This window comes from Chelon labrosus (assembly GCF_963514085.1).
Source record: "Chelon labrosus genome assembly, chromosome: 15".
NCBI lineage: Eukaryota > Metazoa > Chordata > Actinopteri > Mugiliformes > Mugilidae > Chelon > Chelon labrosus.
The window spans coordinates 10122636-10141984 of record NC_140348.1 but is presented as its reverse complement, the minus strand read 5'-3'; the positions used below and the strand labels follow the sequence as shown (position 1 = coordinate 10141984).

General features: G+C 41.2%; 1 protein-coding gene across 1 annotated transcript; it reads left to right on the top strand.

The window, feature by feature from the left end:
* The first annotated feature begins 1089 nt into the window (after positions 1-1089).
* rgs17 (regulator of G protein signaling 17) lies at positions 1090-19108 on the top strand. Its single transcript, XM_084561865.1, has 5 exons — positions 1090-1566; positions 6274-6404; positions 10448-10522; positions 10612-10843; positions 11187-19108. The coding sequence occupies exons 1-5, from the start codon at positions 1564-1566 to the stop codon at positions 11373-11375; spliced, it is 630 nt and encodes a 209-aa protein (XP_084417991.1). The 5' UTR covers positions 1090-1563; the 3' UTR covers positions 11376-19108.
* The last annotated feature ends 241 nt before the right edge of the window (positions 19109-19349 follow it).

Here is a 19349-nt window from a genome sequence, read left to right as displayed (position 1 = left end):
CGCAAAAAGCCTTATCTTTGGACACAACTATGAAAAATCCCTTTTCATAGTCTTTTAAAACACAAGGGAAGCGTTTGTTTTCAGGCCAGTTTAAACTGGCATGAACAGATATTGATGCTTCTCTCACTGAGAGACTGGTTTTACAGTAGAGCAGCGCATTGTGTCATATGCGGTGGATTGTAGCGACACGTGAACGCCCTCTGTTTGTCTCTGCGCTGCTGTTTAATCTCACTTCACATCAACTGAAATGATCTGTTTAGGGAAAATCAAAAAGGCTGACTCTGATTGAATCAAAATGACATGACATTTAAGCCACCACTAAAACATCTGCAAACTTACTCTAACTTTTAATTTTTGTCTCCATGTCGCAAAGCACTACTGATCTGTTCATAACATAAAGAGTCTCCAGGGTCGAGGTCAACATGTGAACGCTTCTAAGCTGCTGTTATGAGTAAGCATGTTGTTGGAACAGTAATTCCTGTATGAAAAACATGCAACCTCCGAGGCTCTGCAGCCATTAGGCCTCCCTCAGGGACGGAGCCCAGCATATGGCATCTGACTGTGATTGAGTGTTGGGTTGCGGCACCAATGATGAGCTTAATCCTTTGCACGATGAATGTTTAAACTAAACGTAATAACGGTGACAGCATCATCAGTCACTTACTGCGTTTGGTTCATTTCCTGGTTTGCTGTATTTGGTCTTATTTTAGCCACATCCCCTAGCTTATCGCAGATACATCAGTGCAGCTGCCGCACAAGAAATACATCTGAGGAAGTTTAGAAACAGTTTGACGCTGCAGCAGATGACTGATGTCATAATGGGTTATGCATTTAGTTAAAAATTATTTCAAATAGTAGGACAAAAGCTCCTTTAATTATATACATTTCCACTCATATGAAACAGGAAAATACTGAATATTTACATTTTTACAAGCAGGAAATGGATATATAACTTCACTTATTGTGAGTTGACTCTCTGATTAATAAGATCATCATTTCAGGTCTTAAACTATGTGGCATCTGCATAGTTTGTTCAGCAGTTAAACCAAAAATGTCGATGTTAAAAAAGGGATTATGGCTGTTATGTTATTGTTTGATTTTGGCGTTTGTTTGAGTAGTATCTTGAACATGTTAACTGGTGAAATAATTCCGACCCTAAAGCTTGTATTTTCTGTTCTTCAGATGCTGTACTGTCACTGCTCCCTGTACTCTCAAGTCCATAAATGACCCTTTCACCGAGACCCAAGGAAGCCTAGGAGGTGACGCAGAGAGAAGCAGAAGGAGCGCGTGAAACAAGGAAACAGGGGGAGGAAGTGGTCACATCTCGCCTTCAGCTCTCGTCTCCCTTTCTGTGCCAGTCGGTCAGGGATGGTGACACCAGTAACCTCTGTTCCTTGTGCTGAAAAGAACCTCCTCGCCTTGCCCAGCCAGTCCGTTAGCCAGACAGATACTCAGACGCTCCATCGGTCGCTCACTTTGTCCACCAGCCTGCTATCATCCAGCAACCTATTACCTCATGCAATGACTGCTCTTTCTGACCTGTGTTTAGGAACTCACTAATTCATGGTAAGTTTAATATCTGTTCGTCACGTTGTTGCATCTCTCAATTTTATTGTCAAATGAACGTTTACACCTTTTGACTGTAAGGCTGGGTTACAGTAACCATAAATGTGTTTAAGACAGCAGTTTTGAAGATTTCAGACCCATGTGGTTACTCGTCAACAGCAAAGGTAGTTTACAGAATTATGGAGGGTGGGTTCTCTCCGGGTTAGGTTGATTGGTGATTCTAAATTGGCCGTAGGTGTGAGTGTGAATGGTTGTCTGTCTCTCTGTGTTAGACCTGTCCATGGTATACCCCGCCTCCCAATGACAGACTCTCCAGAGGACAAGCGGTTACGGAAAATGAATGAATGAATAGTTGGTTTCATTCTGGAAGTAACTTGATCTTGTGTTGCACACAGCAAGTTTTTAAAAAGCAACGTACAGTGAAAAGTGTTGGTTCCCTTGCTGAGATGTTGGAGGTGTGCAGCTCTTCATCCAACAGCTCACTGTGGCTGCTCTTTTTTGTTCACTTACTCTATGCAATATATTTCTAACTGATCTGCTGTCAGAAAATGCCAAGAAAGGACTTTTTGATTTCTTTCTGTGTTATAGACGTGTTTTTGTTGAACAATAGTCGTAAGTTCTAAACTCACCAACAAAACACGTTCCATGTCCTGAGACTACTTAATAATAGAAGTTGACTTGAGATTTTTGAGTCAAATGCTTTTAATGAGAAGCTGAAACAGTGGGAAATGTTTAGATTGCGTTAGCAGCCATCTCTGAACACATCGGTTATCTCCTGATGATTATTTACCATTTTGCGTTAATATTACATTAAAATTTGCATTAAAACCACTGACAGAAGTAAATAACATTGACCATCTTGTGACAGTAAAATGTTCTGCTGGGAAACTTTTGGACCTGTCATTCATGTCGATGTTACTTAGACATGTACCACCCACCTAGACCAAACCAGGCACCCTCACCTGATAGCAATGACACTCCTTGATGGCAGCAGCCATCCCCAGCAGGATGCAGCCTGACACAGACACACACACAAAAACGGTTTAGGAACAATTCAAAAAAACATGAAGAACAGCACAAGGTGTTGACCTGGCCTCCAAATTCACTAGATTCTAAACTGATCAAGTATCTGTGGGATGATACACAGAGACCCTCCCCTTAACCCATAGGACCCAAAGACCCCCACTAACAACATTCTGTTGCTAGACACCACAGGACACCCTCAGAAGGCCCATGTCCATTCTCTGAAAAGTCACAACTGATTTGGAGGCACAAGGGAGACCTACACAATATTAGGAAGGTGGTCATAATGTTATGCCTGATCGGTGTACAGCCAAAGGCTCATTCACCATTGGGTTACCTCATTCATCAATAAATAGTAACTGCACAGACATTTATTTACATGAATATATTCAAGATTGACACTTTAAAATGTTTCAGATGGGAACTTCAAAGAAGCTACATCAACATAACACTAATAAGCCTCATGTGAGTGCTAATGTGAAACAATATGTGATAGCGGTTTTAGAGGTTCAAGGAACAAACAATGTTCGTTTACCGTGGTTATTCTGTCCTAGGGCTTTTACACTCCCTATGACCTTATCAGATCCTGTATGATGATATCCTAGTGCTCCCAATCACCGTTGGAACAAAGGGGGACTGTTTTTATATCGCTGCTGCTCTTTGATGTCACACTTATGCAAAGTAGAAAAGTTTAGATCTTTTTTGAAGCTAGAGGCGGATACAAATGGCAGTGTAGTCACAATCCATAGCTTCTTTTTAATAATAGAAAACAAAAGAACTGTGGTTATTTTTAGGGTGTGTGGGTTGTAATAGTTTGGACCATTTGTACTGTTTCCACCTATGAACAAACCTCTCCTCTCCTTTCTTCTTATCTAGTTTGATTGCACTTGACAAGTCACTGATAACTGATCAAACTGGCAAAAATCCAGTGTCACATCAGTTTCTTACAAGTATTTTTTTTTTGGTATTTGAATAATTATTTGGTCAAACTGCTGTTAAAAAGTAGCATTATTCAAAAGACTTCGTAGTGGGATTTCCACAGATAAATTAGCAAATATTTAAGCCACCATACGTAGCACCTCCTCTTTTAAAAGAAAATGAAAAATTAGGATGTTTTCATCGTGTTTGTGAAGGTTCTCAGTCATCCAGGTCATGTTATATCCAAAAAAACAAAGATGCAACAAGAGTTGGTTGGGTTTCTTGACAAGAGATTGGTGAAACGTCTTTAAGAAAGTCCACATGCCCTTGTTTCAGCTTTGTATTGTAGATATGTTTAAGGTGATTGGATGGATTCTAGTTTCAGATTTGGTTATGTTTTGTCAGTCAGATCTTTTAATACTGCCGGTAGCCCAATGAAGCACACCTGTGGTGCCCCTGGATACTAACATGTAGATGCGTTAATGATATCTGCAGCTTGACATCCTCTTCTGTTGTGTTAATGTTGGATTTTTTTTCCACATCATAATGCATGAGCTGCAAACTCATCTGCAGTTGCGTGACTGACAGTCATTTGTGCAACAGGATGTGATGTTGAAACAAAGTGGAGGCTTCACAGTAGAGCTGGTTTAATGAAGGTTTTTGGTTAGCATCTTTTATTTAAGATTTCACGTTACATTCTAATCTGAAGACTTTACAAAACCGCTGCACGTATTTGACGATTTTTGTGGCTCTCTTTATCCCCCCCCCCCCACCCCCCCACCCCCCAACCTCTCATCTCGGCGTATTTGTATTTCCACTCCACATTTGCATGTCCTGTCAATGCGGCCTCCTTCTCCGGGTTTGGAACAAAGCCGTAGCCTCGCTGTCGTTTTGCATCTCGCAGCCTGTTTTTCCAATGGTGCTGCCTGGTTCGCTGAATAACTGATGGCCGCTCCGCCGGTCAGACGACGGCATTTGCATATCAGGCTGGTCGTCTCAGGCTTACCTGCCGTGCATCATCACTGTAATAAATCACATGTGTGTGCGCACAGTGGAGGGAACGATAGAGACGAGAGACAGGAGACGGCTCCTCTGATGAAGCGCTGTTATTTTTATGTGGATTTTTGAGTTGTTGTTTAAATTTGAACCATGACTTTACAGGTAAGAGTTCCGCTTCCTCAGTAATACTTTAGATTTCCAGAGTGCACGACGCTTTAATCTGTGGTCACAAAAGAAGAATTTTCTCTGATCTTTGCAGATCTTTCCTGGTGTCGAGTTTGGCTCTCAGACAGAGCTGCTATAGTTTAAGCTTACTGCGCTGTATCCACTGTGGGATAAGGACTTTCCCAGCCTATTAATCTATGAGTAGATGATAAATAGCATTAGCAGACTGTATCTTATTATTTCTCACATTAGAATGAGTGCTTAGATAGTGGTATTTTTACTTATAGTCTCCTGAAGGGCTCAGAGGCAGCATGTTTGCAGATAAAGACCGTTGTGCTGTTAAAGCGACTCCTCTCACTACTTCTACCTGCAAAGGACAGCACAAACGCCGGGGGAGATCTGCGGCGATGGTCAGCATAAAACTTTTCCACGACTGACTTTAATGGGGAACAGAACAGTTTTGTTACTCGTGGTTAAAAGAAATTGCTTAGATATAACTGCAGTGGCAGAGAAATAGCTCAGCAGGAACATTTTAGTGGGCAATGCACAGTTCATGCCCAAGTGTGTCAGATTCTAGGAATAGCTGAGAGTCATACATTCTGTGCATATTTTAGAATAATACTCAGTAACATCAATAAAGCATCTGGTAGAAAATGAGGGGAACAAATACGAATGCAATGGACTGGATTTTATGACATATACGCCTAAGGTCTTAAACTTCATCTGACTTGAAGCTGAATAAGAAGAGATCACTTGGAGGTGAACAGCAATATTTATTTAAGGAAAAGGAGAAAAGATCCAGTGTTTGGACTTGACGGTTGCACGTTAGCAGGTCTGCAAAGGCAGAAAAACAGAATTACAATGATGTTTTAAAAGAGGAGGTATTGACTTGTGCTATACAGGAAGAGAGTTTGTTAAACAGCAGTGGCATGAAGTGTTGGTGTCATTTATAAGCCCGCTCAGACGTCAGCGCTAAATTCAGTTTGACCGGGGTCACTGTAAAAGAGGAGCACCACCTTATTTACGCTGTAACACTGTCTGAATCTTCGTGTCCAGTCTGTGGATGTTCTGAGGCCACAGCAGACAGGAGATGGAAGTCGAAAGAGCTGCACTGGTTAATGTGAATGTGCGTGAATTTGTGCATTTGCAACATCTCTGCGTATGTGATACGAAGATGCTGTTTCTGTCTGTGTCCCATTGAAATGCGTGTGTAGTGTGTCAAAGCTGAGTGAAAGACTTGGCTTAATGCCAGAAACCTCCTACCGTACAAGGAAGGGAATCCTCTCTTTCCTGCCTGAGTGCTCTCTATCTCTGTCTCTCTGTGTGTCTCTCTCTCTCTGTTTCCCTCTCTTTCTTCTTTTCTCTCTCTCTCTCTCCTTCTTTTGCTTCATCTGCTTCAGTTTCTTAGATTTATTTTACCCCTCTAATGTAATATACTGATGGTAAGAAAAAAAACAAAAACAAGGGGACCATATTTCTAACTGTGCTCTCTGTCATAGTATTATTCATTTGAGGAGAATTTAACTGTGTTTATCCTCTTCGTTGTGTGTATTCGTTGTGTGTATTCGTTGTGTGTATTCATTGTGTGTATTCATTGTGAAGCCCCGCAGTGTGAGTGGAGTGGAGATGAGAAAAAGGCAGGCGGCTCATATCGAGGCCCCACCCCAGGCCCCTGGACAGCCCCGACCCAATACCTGCTGCCTCTGCTGGTGCGGTTGTTGCAAGTGTCTCTGGTAAGTCTGTACTACACTGTACTGTACTGTACTGTACTGTACGACACTGTACTATACTATACTGTACTATACTGTACTGTACTGTACTGTACTACTTTATACTATACTATACTATACTATACTATGTCATAATGTCCTATACTGTACTATACTATATAGTCATGTACTATTAACCTTTGGTGACTAGCTGGTGAACACAGTGTAGTAGAATTACTTGGAAAGAAATAACCCCAGAAACAACACACAGTTGGCCCTGCCCTTAATCCTGTTACCTAATCTCTGATATTGCACTGATGTTGAGTTCCCTAAAATTCAGCTGAATAAGGGCAGACTTCATACTGACACAGAGCAGGTGCCTGATGCAGTGAGTCCAGCAAATAAATTAACTTTTGCCTTTGAATTTCATTGCACAGAATCCTTTTTTGGAGTTGTTGCTGTCTTTGTTTTTGTCTCATCTTATTTATATACATCATGCCGTCATTGAGTTCCCTGAGTTCTTTCCTATTCACGGCCAGCTTTGCAAAGGGCCGTGTCGGTGATTTTACGATTGAAGAACCCGGATTTGGTTGTTAAATATTGTGTTGAGCAGATTTTCTTCTGTTTTGTACAAGAAACATCTTCCGCGGTAGACGTGTGTGTGTGAAAGGTAATTATAAGAATGTACAGGATGAGTTTGGGTCAACCAGCAGTCAACAATACTGAAGTACAGGAGCCATGTGACATTCATCCAAGCAACAATTCTTGGAGTGAACAGAAATTATGCACCAATGCATTATGCATTTGATAAGACGGGCTTTCAGCCAGTGTGTTAAGTTCAAGGATGGCCCGTCCTCATATTACAGTACCATGTATCAGAGGAGACGGCGCAGATGTGATAGGTGAGATTATGTATAAATGAAGGGCAGGGCTTTGAAACCGTTACAGTGTATTTTTAGTAAAGCAGGATGGTTGTTATGACATCCAGAGGAGAGCCTGTTGTTATTTGCAATGGAAATGGTTTGGGAAAAGGCAGGTATTTCCCCTTTTTAGCCGAGCGTGTGAATAGTAGGACAGTGATACAGTTTTTATTGTTAGAGCTTAAGGCCCTGGATCTGAAGAAACGCTGACTGCTGTGTTTAAGTAGTAGCTTAAAAAAAAAATTGCTCAAGATGTTATGGGACATGTATGTATATGTGCTTTCTATGATAAGAGGTAGATGAGAGGAGCTATACTGCTTTCACGTCTGTGTGTCAAGTATAAGGCTGGAGGGCTCTAGCCTGACGCTGTCCAAAGCCTATGCCTTCTAATTTTCATTAGCATGGCATGTCTTGTTTAATTTAATCTATAGACAAACAGGAAGTTAAATCAGTTTTGGTATTTCAGGGAAGCAGCACTATGCTCAGCAAGATCAACCTTGTTTTGCAGCTTCAGCAAAATCAACCTTGTTTTGCAGCTCTACTACAGTTAATACTACAGTTAAAAGGATTAAAAGTATTATACTGTATTATACAATATGATACGATGGCGTATACTGCCTGTATACTATATACACTGTATACTATATACACTGTATACTATATAATGTATAATTCTGTACTATGCTAAACGATACGATACGATACCGAACTATACTGTAATATACTATATTATACTATACTGTACCATATTATGCTATACTCTATACTATACTAAACCACACTGTACTGTACTGTACTATATTATAACTCTTCCACAAGTTCACACAGCCAACACAACGAAAAATGCATCAGTATCCCAACACTCACAGAATGCCCTGACAGTTGAGCACTAAACTGCCCCACGTTGCCCCTGAGCAAGGCACCAAGACCAGGAGCTGGTATGCTGCTCCTACAGCTGCCTTCACTGAGCCTCCACTCTTGCCGGGAGAGACGAGTGAATGAAACATTGTTTTCAGCCAGTGAATGGTGAATGTGCTGCTTCTTTCACACCACTTCATCTGAAGTGGTGGCAGCTTGTGGACTGTGACTCTGCTGTGTGCTTTTCAGTCAGATGCTGGTGTCGGACCTGCAGAACGAGCCTGGAAAATTGTCTTTGGTAGCCCATGTGTTTATTTGAGGGATAATTTGGAGCGCTCATGTGAGACAGTTGAGGCCTTTGTGTGAGTTACATGGAAATGACTGAAAGCTCTCTGTGTCACTTATTATTTTTACTATGATTTCGAGTCAAATGGTTGAGATGTGTGTGTGAATTAGAGGAGATCTTGTCAGCCGCTGTGCTTGAGTTTTAGCAAGCACAGCGGATTAGAGGTGAGTGTGTGCAAAAGTGTTAACAGACCATTTTTCATTTCATTCCTCTCAGTTTTTCCCTACTTTCCGACCCCGTCCACTCACATACTCTCTAACCCCTCCTCGCTCGCCCTTACACAAGGCCCTTATCTGGTTGGGGTGCCTTCTATTTCCATCCACACATCACATGCAAAACAGCTGTGAAGAACAGCCTGTATATTTAGCTGTATTGTGAGGGCGCCGGGGGGCTGTGGCTAGCTTAGCCCATTACTGCCGCACAATGGGGACTTTGACAAGAGACAGCGAGAGGAAGGAAAGATCCTCCATGGTGGGACAAAAATAGACAGCGCAGTGTGTGTTGCATTGTGGACTCAGCGAGTGTGACTGAGCTACGATAGACAGAGAGGCTACCATGTGTATTTCGAGTGTTGATATAAAGACTTCAACTGAAGCTTTATTGTTTTAGTGCGATTCACAGCTGAGAGAAGTGAACTGTACGAGTGTGGCGGAACCAGTATCTGCTGCCGTTATTGATTTATCTTGGTCAATTGGTTATTTGTTAAAGGAAGGCAACCATCACAAGTTGATGTATCCAAATGGTTTGAAGATGTTCCCATTACTGAGATATTAATGAGAAGCTGGAACTGCATAATGTTTGACTCTTTAAAATATTTGCAATAAATTTTCATATGATCAAACAATTTTAGCTATAAAAGGAGAGATAAGAGTTTTTTTATTTGTGCCCTCTCATTAAAGGCTGTTGTAAAAAATTTCACTGGATCCTCCATTTCCCACAATGCAAATCAGTACGACTCAGGCACAAAGGACACTATTTAGCTGTTTTCACAGGCTGAGTTTTAGTCCAGTAATGTGAACTTATATATATATATAAATGTGGTACATTTATCCAACGAATCCCTCTACTTTTTAGGTCTAACTTTGAAGTAAAGTTTAATAAAATTAAAGTACTTCACATAAATTAAATATGTCCATTTTACATTTGAAACTAAGAGCCCCAGTATTGCTAGTAGTATACTTGGTGAAACAGAAACACACAAAACTTGCTGCTGATACATGAAAGGGACCTGTTACTGTGTTTCTGTTCCTCTCTGATTGACGTCAGGAGTGTGAGGTCCTATTTTTTTTTTTTTATCTGGTGCTACCAAGTCCGGGTCCTTATATTTAAACTACGTATCTCCTTTATCAAGTCTCTAATACACTGTGCTGCTGTACAGTGCAAAATAAGTTGAATGCAGGCCTGCATAAAAGACTGAAAAATGGCCAGTCATAGCTTTTCTTTTAACAGTTTCAAAGTGGATTTTGAATGTCGTCTTTGGAGATTTAAGGTAGGAACCGTCCTGCTTGTGGTGCTGTGCATTGTGAAGCAATTCCTGGGTTTACCCGAGTGCACCGGGGTATTTTGACAGCTGGCGTACCCCTGGAACAAAAGAGAGAGGACTGATAATGAATCTGGTTTTATATAGCTATCAATTAATTAGAACTGACTCCGTCGGCTATGATGCTAATCTTTTTAATCTTGATTAACTTTTGACATCTAGAGTGAGAGGACAGATGGAGTTGTTTGAGTACAGGGAATGTTTTTTTCATCGATGGTTACAAAGGATGGTAGATGCTGATCCACATGTAAAAATATTTCTGTATATTTCAGAGATTATATACATTTAGAATACATAGGTAAGAATAGATTAGACCTTTGTAACTCAAATGTACCATTTTTAACTGCCAGAAACACGTTCAATTTAATTTAAAAATCTTAATCCTCTGTCGCCTCTAATGCAGGAATGAAGACAGGATGGAGAGGAGTGAACGACAAACCTGCACCAAGATGGACAGTATTGAAGCTGCTGAAGAACAGTGAGTACGGTTGTGTGTTCGTGCCAGCATGTTTGTGTGTCTGCACGCCTCCATTACTCTCACACGCTAATGTGCGTGTTCAACTGCAGACACCCCAGCCTGGAAGAGTTGCTGTCGTGGGCACGGAGCTTTGAGATGATGCTGCGCTCGCTGGAGGGCCGGGAGATCTTCCGGGAGTTCCTGCGCTCCGAGTACAGCGAGGACAACCTGCTTTTCTGGATGGCCTGTGACGAGTTGAAAAAGGAGACAAATCCCTCTGTGGTAGAGGAGAAGGCCAGGATCATATATGAAGACTACGTGTCCATATTATCCCCCAAGGAGGTGAGCGACAGCAGAAAGAATGAAAAAATCATTTTGATTAAGGCCTCAATTGTACTCCTTTATGGACGCATACTGACACCCTGGACATGTAGTTGTTCTTATTATGGTACTTTTGAGTTTACATAGGTGACACGTGCAGTTGGACATCTTGTAGTGAAGTTACAACAAAGAAAATTCCCATAAGCCATAGCCTAAATGTTGATGCTCACACACCATACTAACATGCTTCATGGCTGTAAATTCTTGGTCTTGTTACAAACCTAGATACAGTGGCTTAATAAAGTCACTGGTAAACAGCAAACCATTAGTTTATGAATCAAATTTGTTCTCCTTGTCCTCCCAGGTGAGTCTGGACTCGCGGGTCAGAGAAGGAATAAACCAGAGCCTGGCGGAACCCAGCAGCCTGATGTACGAGGAGGCCCAGCTCCAGATCTACACCCTGATGCACCGCGACTCCTTCCCCCGTTTCCTCAACTCCTCCGTTTACAGAGACCTCCTGGCCAGCAGGAGGCGCACCTGCCTCGACACCTAGACTCCTCCGCCCTCCGACATTGCCATCGTACGCCAACAAGACTACTACTTAAACTTCAAATACTACTATGGTGCCAGAAGTTGGGTTTGGAAAATCTCTCCCTCTTTTTTGATTGAAAAGACTGAATGCCATCCAAGATAGCTGGTTGTTTTTGGGGTTTTTTTTAATTTATATTTTTTAAGCAATTTATATCCAGTTCTCCACTGGAGCCAGGTCGGCCTTTGCTGGTTGGTTATTGGTCAGTTTGAGACCATTAATGCTGGCCAGTGATTGTTTTGCTAGCAATTTGTGCTGTTTTGGTTGACTGGCCAACCCACGTATCAGCTTTCGGCTGAAACGGCCAAACTGATGGCCAGCTGTTGGTTAACTGTGGACAAGGACTTCTCAGGCGGTGGGGACAGACAGACAGAGAGAGAGAGAGAGACACAAAAAGGACAAGCCCACTGTTCCTGTACTGTAATATTAAGACCTCATGCTTTTTGCTCACTTCAATAACATGTCTTTAATCATTCCGTTTCACTTTTATTTTGTTTTTCTATGTCCGTCCCATCCCTTGGATTTGGTTTCCCTTTGATTTCTTCACTGTCCAAACGTGACACCTAGTTGCTGGTGGGAGCTGGGGCGTCTTGGCCCATTTAACCAGTAGAAACACTGGCTCTGCATGCAGCTCTCTCTCTCTCTCTCTGCACTAGCTTGACGATACGAGCCGCGGACTGCAACCGTTTTTGAATACTGAGAGGTATTAAGGCAGGGGAGCTGTCTTTCTGTCTGGCTGTCTGTGTTCAGTGAAGGGAAAAAGTACACTTCTGCCAATTTTAAGCTTACTGCTACTTTTTTTATTGAGGAGGTTTGAAGGCTTCTGCGGCACAGGCAGCAGCGGCGGCAGCAGCACCCATCCATCCATCCATCCGTCCACCCGTCCATCCATTCATAAATCCATCCATCCGTCCGTTCAAGCACTTTCCTTCTTTAGGATTCTTTCACTGGGAGAAGTAAGGGCTAGAATTGTGGTTGGGCAGCTACACCTATTATTGTTGTTACTCTTGAACTTTAAACAAAAAAAATATCTCTCCACTGAGAAAATCACAATGCCTTTTACGCGTAAGGAAAGGCAGCACAAGCGCTGCTGGAGTTTTTCTGGAAAGCAACCACAGTTTGTCCAACGATCCCTACCGCCCATCTTTTTTCCCCGTCCCTCCAACTCAGACCATCACAGCCTGACAAGCACAGGTGCCCAGTGTGGGGGAGAAAAATAAAATAAAAAAAAACACACGCCGCTGGAGAAAATGAAATGAATCCCACATTGACTCCAAATAAGTAGTCATCAACATTTTGAAGTTCTTGAGCAGGAAAAAGAGGGTTTACCTTCAAGTGTTTTACAATGAGCATTATTGAAGGCTGGTTCTGCTTGGAGGACGGTAGCAGATGCCACAGACACTAATGTAATATAACAGGGTTACTAAACCCTGGCTTTTGTCTGTAAGGCTTTAGCTTTCGACGACATTTTGGGGGTTGGACGTCTAGTAGGAGCACGGATGTTGGTGCCAAACATGATGTCAAAAGATGCTGTGAAGATATACTGATGTGGCTTGTGCCCAGGCTGTAGAGTATCGACCACTCCAGCCTGTGGTAGCCCTTCAGATAGCTGCTGCCTGCTCAAGACACTTGCTTTTTCCCAGAGTTAGTGAAGAGGGTTGGCGTAATTATGCTAACAGAGAAGTCTACCGTGCTACACACTAGCCTTTTTTAACAAAGCCAACTTGGTTTCAGCATGCTGTAGGCAAGCAGTTAGCATGCCTGTGCTAGCCATGCTAACCCTCCATCCCCACTGCCAGCCCTCACACACTCTGGTTTGTTTTTCTAATCTGACTTTGACAGCATGCAATGATAACAGATATTTGTGTGTGTGTGTATGGTGCAGTTACACACTTAAAAAGAAAAGTTTATGGGGGTCTTGCCAAATGTCCCATTAGCATTTTTTAGTATATAAAAAGATGTTTTTTTTAATGATGTGAACATGACCTTTGTTCCTGTGGACGTGCAGTAGAAAGTGCATGAGTGCAGTATATGCTTTGATTTTTATTTTATTTTTTTTATAAACTGAGCCTCCGAGTATATTCATCATGCCATTTGATGGATAGCTGACCTCCTGGTTTTGGTTGGGTGGTGGTTAGTGCAGTCTTAAAGTGTCAATGAAGCAGTGCCACTCCTCATTGATAAATGTAGGCATCCATGTTGCCGCCTCCTTTAACTACCTGAAGTTCACGTGCCAAGCTTGGTCTAGATCCAATTAAAGAGCAGGTGGAGCGGGATGTCTGGCAGACTTCTAAAGTGCAATTGGATGTACGTAGTGATGATAGGCTGGAGTTGATTTTAGGCTGGGGCTCGCTATGTCAGATTTGTTTTGAATTGTCAGATCTTGTACATTTCGAGACGGGAGTCAGGTGATTGAAAATATTTTAATGCTGCTGTTGGATCATGTAACAAAACTGGCTGCTTCTAGTTAGCATCTGCAGGTTTTACTGGAGGAACTACTAAGGAAATTCAGGGGTTTAGCTGGAGCATCATTGGTGCACATGGAATTGTGGGATTTTGAGTTTTCCTCCAGACTTATTTTTACTTGCAGTATTAAAAATACTAACTAGAGGAAGCTGCCAGTTTGGCTGTCATGTTCCGACGAAAGCTGTTGTGATTTACTGGACGCGAATCATCAGTGAAAGTTGAGACAAATAATCACTCCAAAGTTTTGCAATGTTCCTTATTAAAATGTACTCTATTTAACCTTTGGCAATACAGTACTCACATGCAGACTACATTAATATATCCATTAAGGGCTTGATTGGTATTGCTTGGCTGCTTTAACCAAGAGCTGTGCATGCATGCGCCCAGTTGTTTAGAAGCAGAGGAATACAGAACCAATTCTGATACTGAAGAATCTGTTTTACTCCTCGGAGCGGCTTTCGTTTCCTGGAAACGAGCCTGCTCGGCGTCGTATTCGGACATCTCTGGAACTTTTCGACTCAGCAGAGAATGCCTGTCACTCATAAAGCTCTCTCTTGCAGACGTAAATCCCTCCTCTGCACACGTTTCCTCTTTGCCGAGTCTATATAGTAACTAACACGAGAATGTTTCACCAAGAACCAGATAATGAAATCATGGTGCAATCAAACCAAGTTTACATTTATAAGTAGTGAGATGTGTGTAGCTTATTAGGTACTCAACGGGGAGCTAACCGCCAGCAGGTTTGAAGCTGGTATGAGTCTCTGCCCAGTGCTACAGTCTTGAGTTTAAAACTGGGAGCATTTTACAGGGAGGACAAGCGAGGCAGGTTTTCTGCTCACGTCCCTCCCTCTTAATTTATTGTGACTTTTACAGGGCGTGGATAGAAAAAAAAAAAACACAAAAAGAGTACACGGTTGTTTATTTTTAATAACTGCATTTCAAATGTGGATTTTACAAGCAATGACGATGATGTGAAGTGACGTAGTGTCATCGCTGAATTTAGATTTTTTTTTTAATTTAATTTAATTTTTTTGTCTTTAAATTTCCATGGGTTCCAAGTGAGTGGGTCTTTGATGAAACGTGGCTGTGGTTTTATTAACCGAAGAAAAAGAAAGAAAAGGTTGAGAGCTGAAGTGTCCTGACGGGATGGGAGGAGGTTTGCGAAGCTTTGGCCTTACTGACACGTTTTATTTTTTTCCTTTGTATAGAAAAAAAACAACAAAAAAAAAAACAACGAACGTCTCTGTAGGCTTTTCACTACCTCTCATGTTGGTTAATTTATTTCACATCTAGTTGTCAATGTACAAGTTGTTTTTAGATCTACTTGAAGCCTAACACTGTAAACAAAAATGTGCACAGAAAATGACTATGTATATGACCAGAGGGGTTAAAGAGAGCTTGGCCTAGTCAACATTTTATTTTTTTTTTTTTGTCTGTCTGTATGTATGTTTGTTTTTAATTGTGTTGAGCTGAACTAGATTTTGCATCTCTATAAAGAATTCAGGAATCCACTGTCTAAGGGCTAATCCCATTTTTGCCTATGCAAATCTGTTACTGTGGGTGAGTTGGGAAAGGGCCAGCTAGCGCACCTTTCACCTGTTTTAGATGGACCATGGTTTACATTGCCCTTTGCTGATATTCTTCAATCTTATTCAGCAAAAATGTACGCTTATTTTTGTTTCTATATAGATATTATATATAAATATATATATATATATATAACAAGTAATATACAGAGAAAATAGTATATGCCTTCGTGATGATAAAAAAAGAAACCTTGCTGAAAACAAATAAATGTGTTGTCTGACATTATGTGGCTGTGTGCTGGAGTCTTGGTGAGCTAGACGACTGGAATACAACTGGCAGTTGAGCGACTGTCAGGAAAACTCTCATTACTCAGGCTACGAGAGTAGCAGCTGACCGTGTGCAGTATTTCTGAACTGAGGGGAAAGAAACTTTTATTTATTTACTGTGAGGAGCAACTGCATCACGACTTTCTGTGACAAACGTTGCTACCCTGCTCCAGCCTGTGAGGTAAATGAGGTGTTTGGGCCACCCAGGGCTTGTCCTTGTCCTGTCATTTTTCACTTTAACATTTGGTCATTTTTTTTTAAAGCAAGACTATGTAACTTGAGCCAAACAATGGTTGTTGTTGCCGCAGGTGACGGTTAAGGGCAAAAATAAAACGTTATCTGGAAGTAGCACGTGATAGGTTTATGCTTCTGTGTCAGATCTCCGCTGTGCCGTAGCTCCACACCATCACTGTACCCTACGCTGTAGCTTCAGTAGCAAACCTCTTCAGAAATATAACCACACGTCGTCCAAAAAAATCAAACTCGCCCTCCGCCTGCCTCCTACACAACACCTACCTATACATCTTCTTTTTCTGCGTTGCAATGATTTTGCTAAAAGTTACTAGCTGTGTAATTACACAATAATTCTGACACACCAGCGCACAAGACTTACCAGAGGATATGGCACTCGCATAGGCTACGGTCTGCTTCGTCAAGCCTGAGCTATGCTGTAGCACTATGCTACGTTTACTCTTCGAGCAACAAAAGTTAGAACTGAGTCAGCGTGGCCAGCAACGTAATCGCAGAGTCGCTGTTGAAGTGTTGCTCAAGCGCTGGTTGACGTTGCAGACGTTATCTGATTTACCCATGAAACATGGCAGTGTCGGGTGACGTTTGAATGTTAACTGGTGAAACAAATGCACATGATTGCCTGATGCATCACTGTGTCTGTGGTGCGTTGAGAGGAAAAAAAAACAAAAAACTGAAACCATTTCAACTTTGATATGTAGCGTGTCCCGTCTATCAAGTAGCGTCATAACACCATTTTCTATTGAAAACAATTTGCTGCTCGTCAGAAATAACTGTTGTTCTACATTTATGAACATCAACTCGATTATTTGAAGTACACGGAGAAAGCAGAGAAGCCGCCAGCTTGCAACGTGATTAGAGAACGAGGCCAACACACCAACGAACAACTATATATGTGTACACTGGGGTAGGGCGCCTGCGTAGGCTACGGCCTATTTTCTGCATAGATCTGGTGCAGAAGTATAAACCAAGCTTTAAAGTCAGCAAACTTCATCAGGATAACATTAGCCACCACAAGCTAGTGGTCACACCTATTTTTATTTCTATTTCTTCATTCAAAAGTTACATAGTCTCACTTTGAAGGACTGAGTTGGAGCAAACTGGAAACATGCTAGCCAATAATCTGCCTTGGAGATGGTCACCGTCTATACATGCAGTAAGCAGCATTCATTCATGGATTAAAATTAAAAGTTTCCTCATGCCATGAAATACTTCACGTTTAATCACAATTGTTCCGTTTTGTTGTTTGTCAGTGGAGACTGCACTGAAGCATTGTGAATTTGTGACAAAGTGAGTGCAGCACCGTGTCACCAGAATACAGCAGCAACCTATTTTTCTATTCTTCTTCCTGTTCTTTGTGTAGCCACATCCGGTCAGACTATCACTGTGTTAATACAGTAGCGTTGACATGAGAGCGGAAGTGTGTTTTCTTTTTTCAAATAAAAGGACACAGTAATAAGTTACTCAGCTCTCACTTTTAGCGTCAAGTTGGATTTAGTTCAAATAATTTATTTTTTAACATAGTTTTTTTCACTCCTAACCCAAAATGGAAAATAGAATAGGGAGGTTGATGGTGTATAGATTTTTCTTTCCCACAATGCAGCGTGGCTAAAGATAGACGGGTTTATCGACTGACATTGTGTGTTCCCTTCTGTTGGATTTGGTGCCTCTTTATGCTTTACAACAGACCTCAAGATCTCTGTCTCGCTTTCCCTCTCTTGGGCTCTCACTTCCTCTCTTTGTGACATTACACACACAACACTGTTACTAGCAGCTAGAGCAGAGACAGCCCTGCTATACAACAAAAATCACGTCAACGTTTTATTACTCCTACATGAGAAAAACCTCGTATTGTCTCTTTCGTACCTCTTCCAGAGGTGTTTATGCTACTTTGGGAAAGAGATTACGTTTGTGCAGGTACAGCTTGAAGTTGGTTTTTAACAGTTTTAGGCAATCACTTTTCTCTTTATTGATTTAGATGCCTAAGCCTCTTGGTTTTTGTCATGCCTTTGTAGATAGATTGCAGTCGTGGAGAACTGAACTGCAGGTGAAAATAAAAAAAGATTTTACCGTCACTTTAGGCGACTAAACAAGTGACATTTTTTCTATCCAGCATGCTTTGTGCTAAATAAATGAAATAATTCAGTTATTTGCTATAAACGATACTGTATGAGTATGTATTCAAGTACTGCAGTATGCAGACAATTAAAAATATGAGAAACTCTTTTGAGAGGTTCATATTTTTCTTCTAGTATGTTTGACTAATATCGACGGTTATGGGTACTTCTTGTTTTGAGTGTCTCATGAATTGCCAGAATGACTAAATGACCCTCTTTGTATTAACAAAATATAGACAACGGTTGGTTATTTCCACATGCATGATTTGCAGAGAAATTTTACCAGGACAATGCTTTTTAATCAGGATTCTGGTCAGTCAAGCTCTACTTTTCACTATTTTCCACTGGTTGCTTCACAACTTTTGATGATGACTGTTTTATTTACATCAAGAATCGTGAAATTTGAGCTTTGTGGTCACTAATGGTCAGTGAGAGTGAAATTTTATTTCTCATGCGGAGCCTCATCTGAGACACTGATCAGATGTGACCTCCATTTCAATATACAGAAAAATACAGAAATGAGAAAATGACCATTGAGCTTTAAACAGTAGCCAGTATAAGGGTGAACTCATGAGTCCAGTAGAAAACAGAGCACTGTGTCCCCATCCTTCAGGGTCGTGCTGCTCAAGAGTATGATAGTTTTCATCATGACATGAAAAGTTTCAGAGGAGACTGATCATCAGTCCTTAACTGTAGCATTGAAAAGACTTTTCTACCTTCTGAGCTGATGAAACGGCTCATCTCACATAGCCTCATCTGACAGCGATGTAAATTGGTACTTGAAGACAGAATGGGAACAAAACTTAATGCATTCGGCATTTGTGATGTTGTGCTACGAGAAACCTTACTTCTCTGCATGTGAGTCAGATAGGACAACCTATTTAAGATTGAAGAAATATTTGTGCCCAAATCTAGTCACACGATGTGGACGCAAATAGATTTAAACATTCGGCTTAGATCTGTAAAACTTGTTCTAACATGATGGGTGTGAAAAGGAAAAATTTCTTCATAGACTCTTTATTATATTTATTTATATGTTAACTATGAAGCTACAGGTAGCCGGCTAGCTTAGCTCCATTAAGATAGTTAGCCAAGGCAAACTGGGTGAGACTCCCAGCTTAAGCTAATTAAGCTAATCTATTGAGCCAACATAAAAAATAATGGGTTATAAGACCAATAAAAATAACTATTTATTGTTTATAGTGGGTGATTTGTCAAACTATTCAATGTTGGATAAATATTAAGCTAAGCTA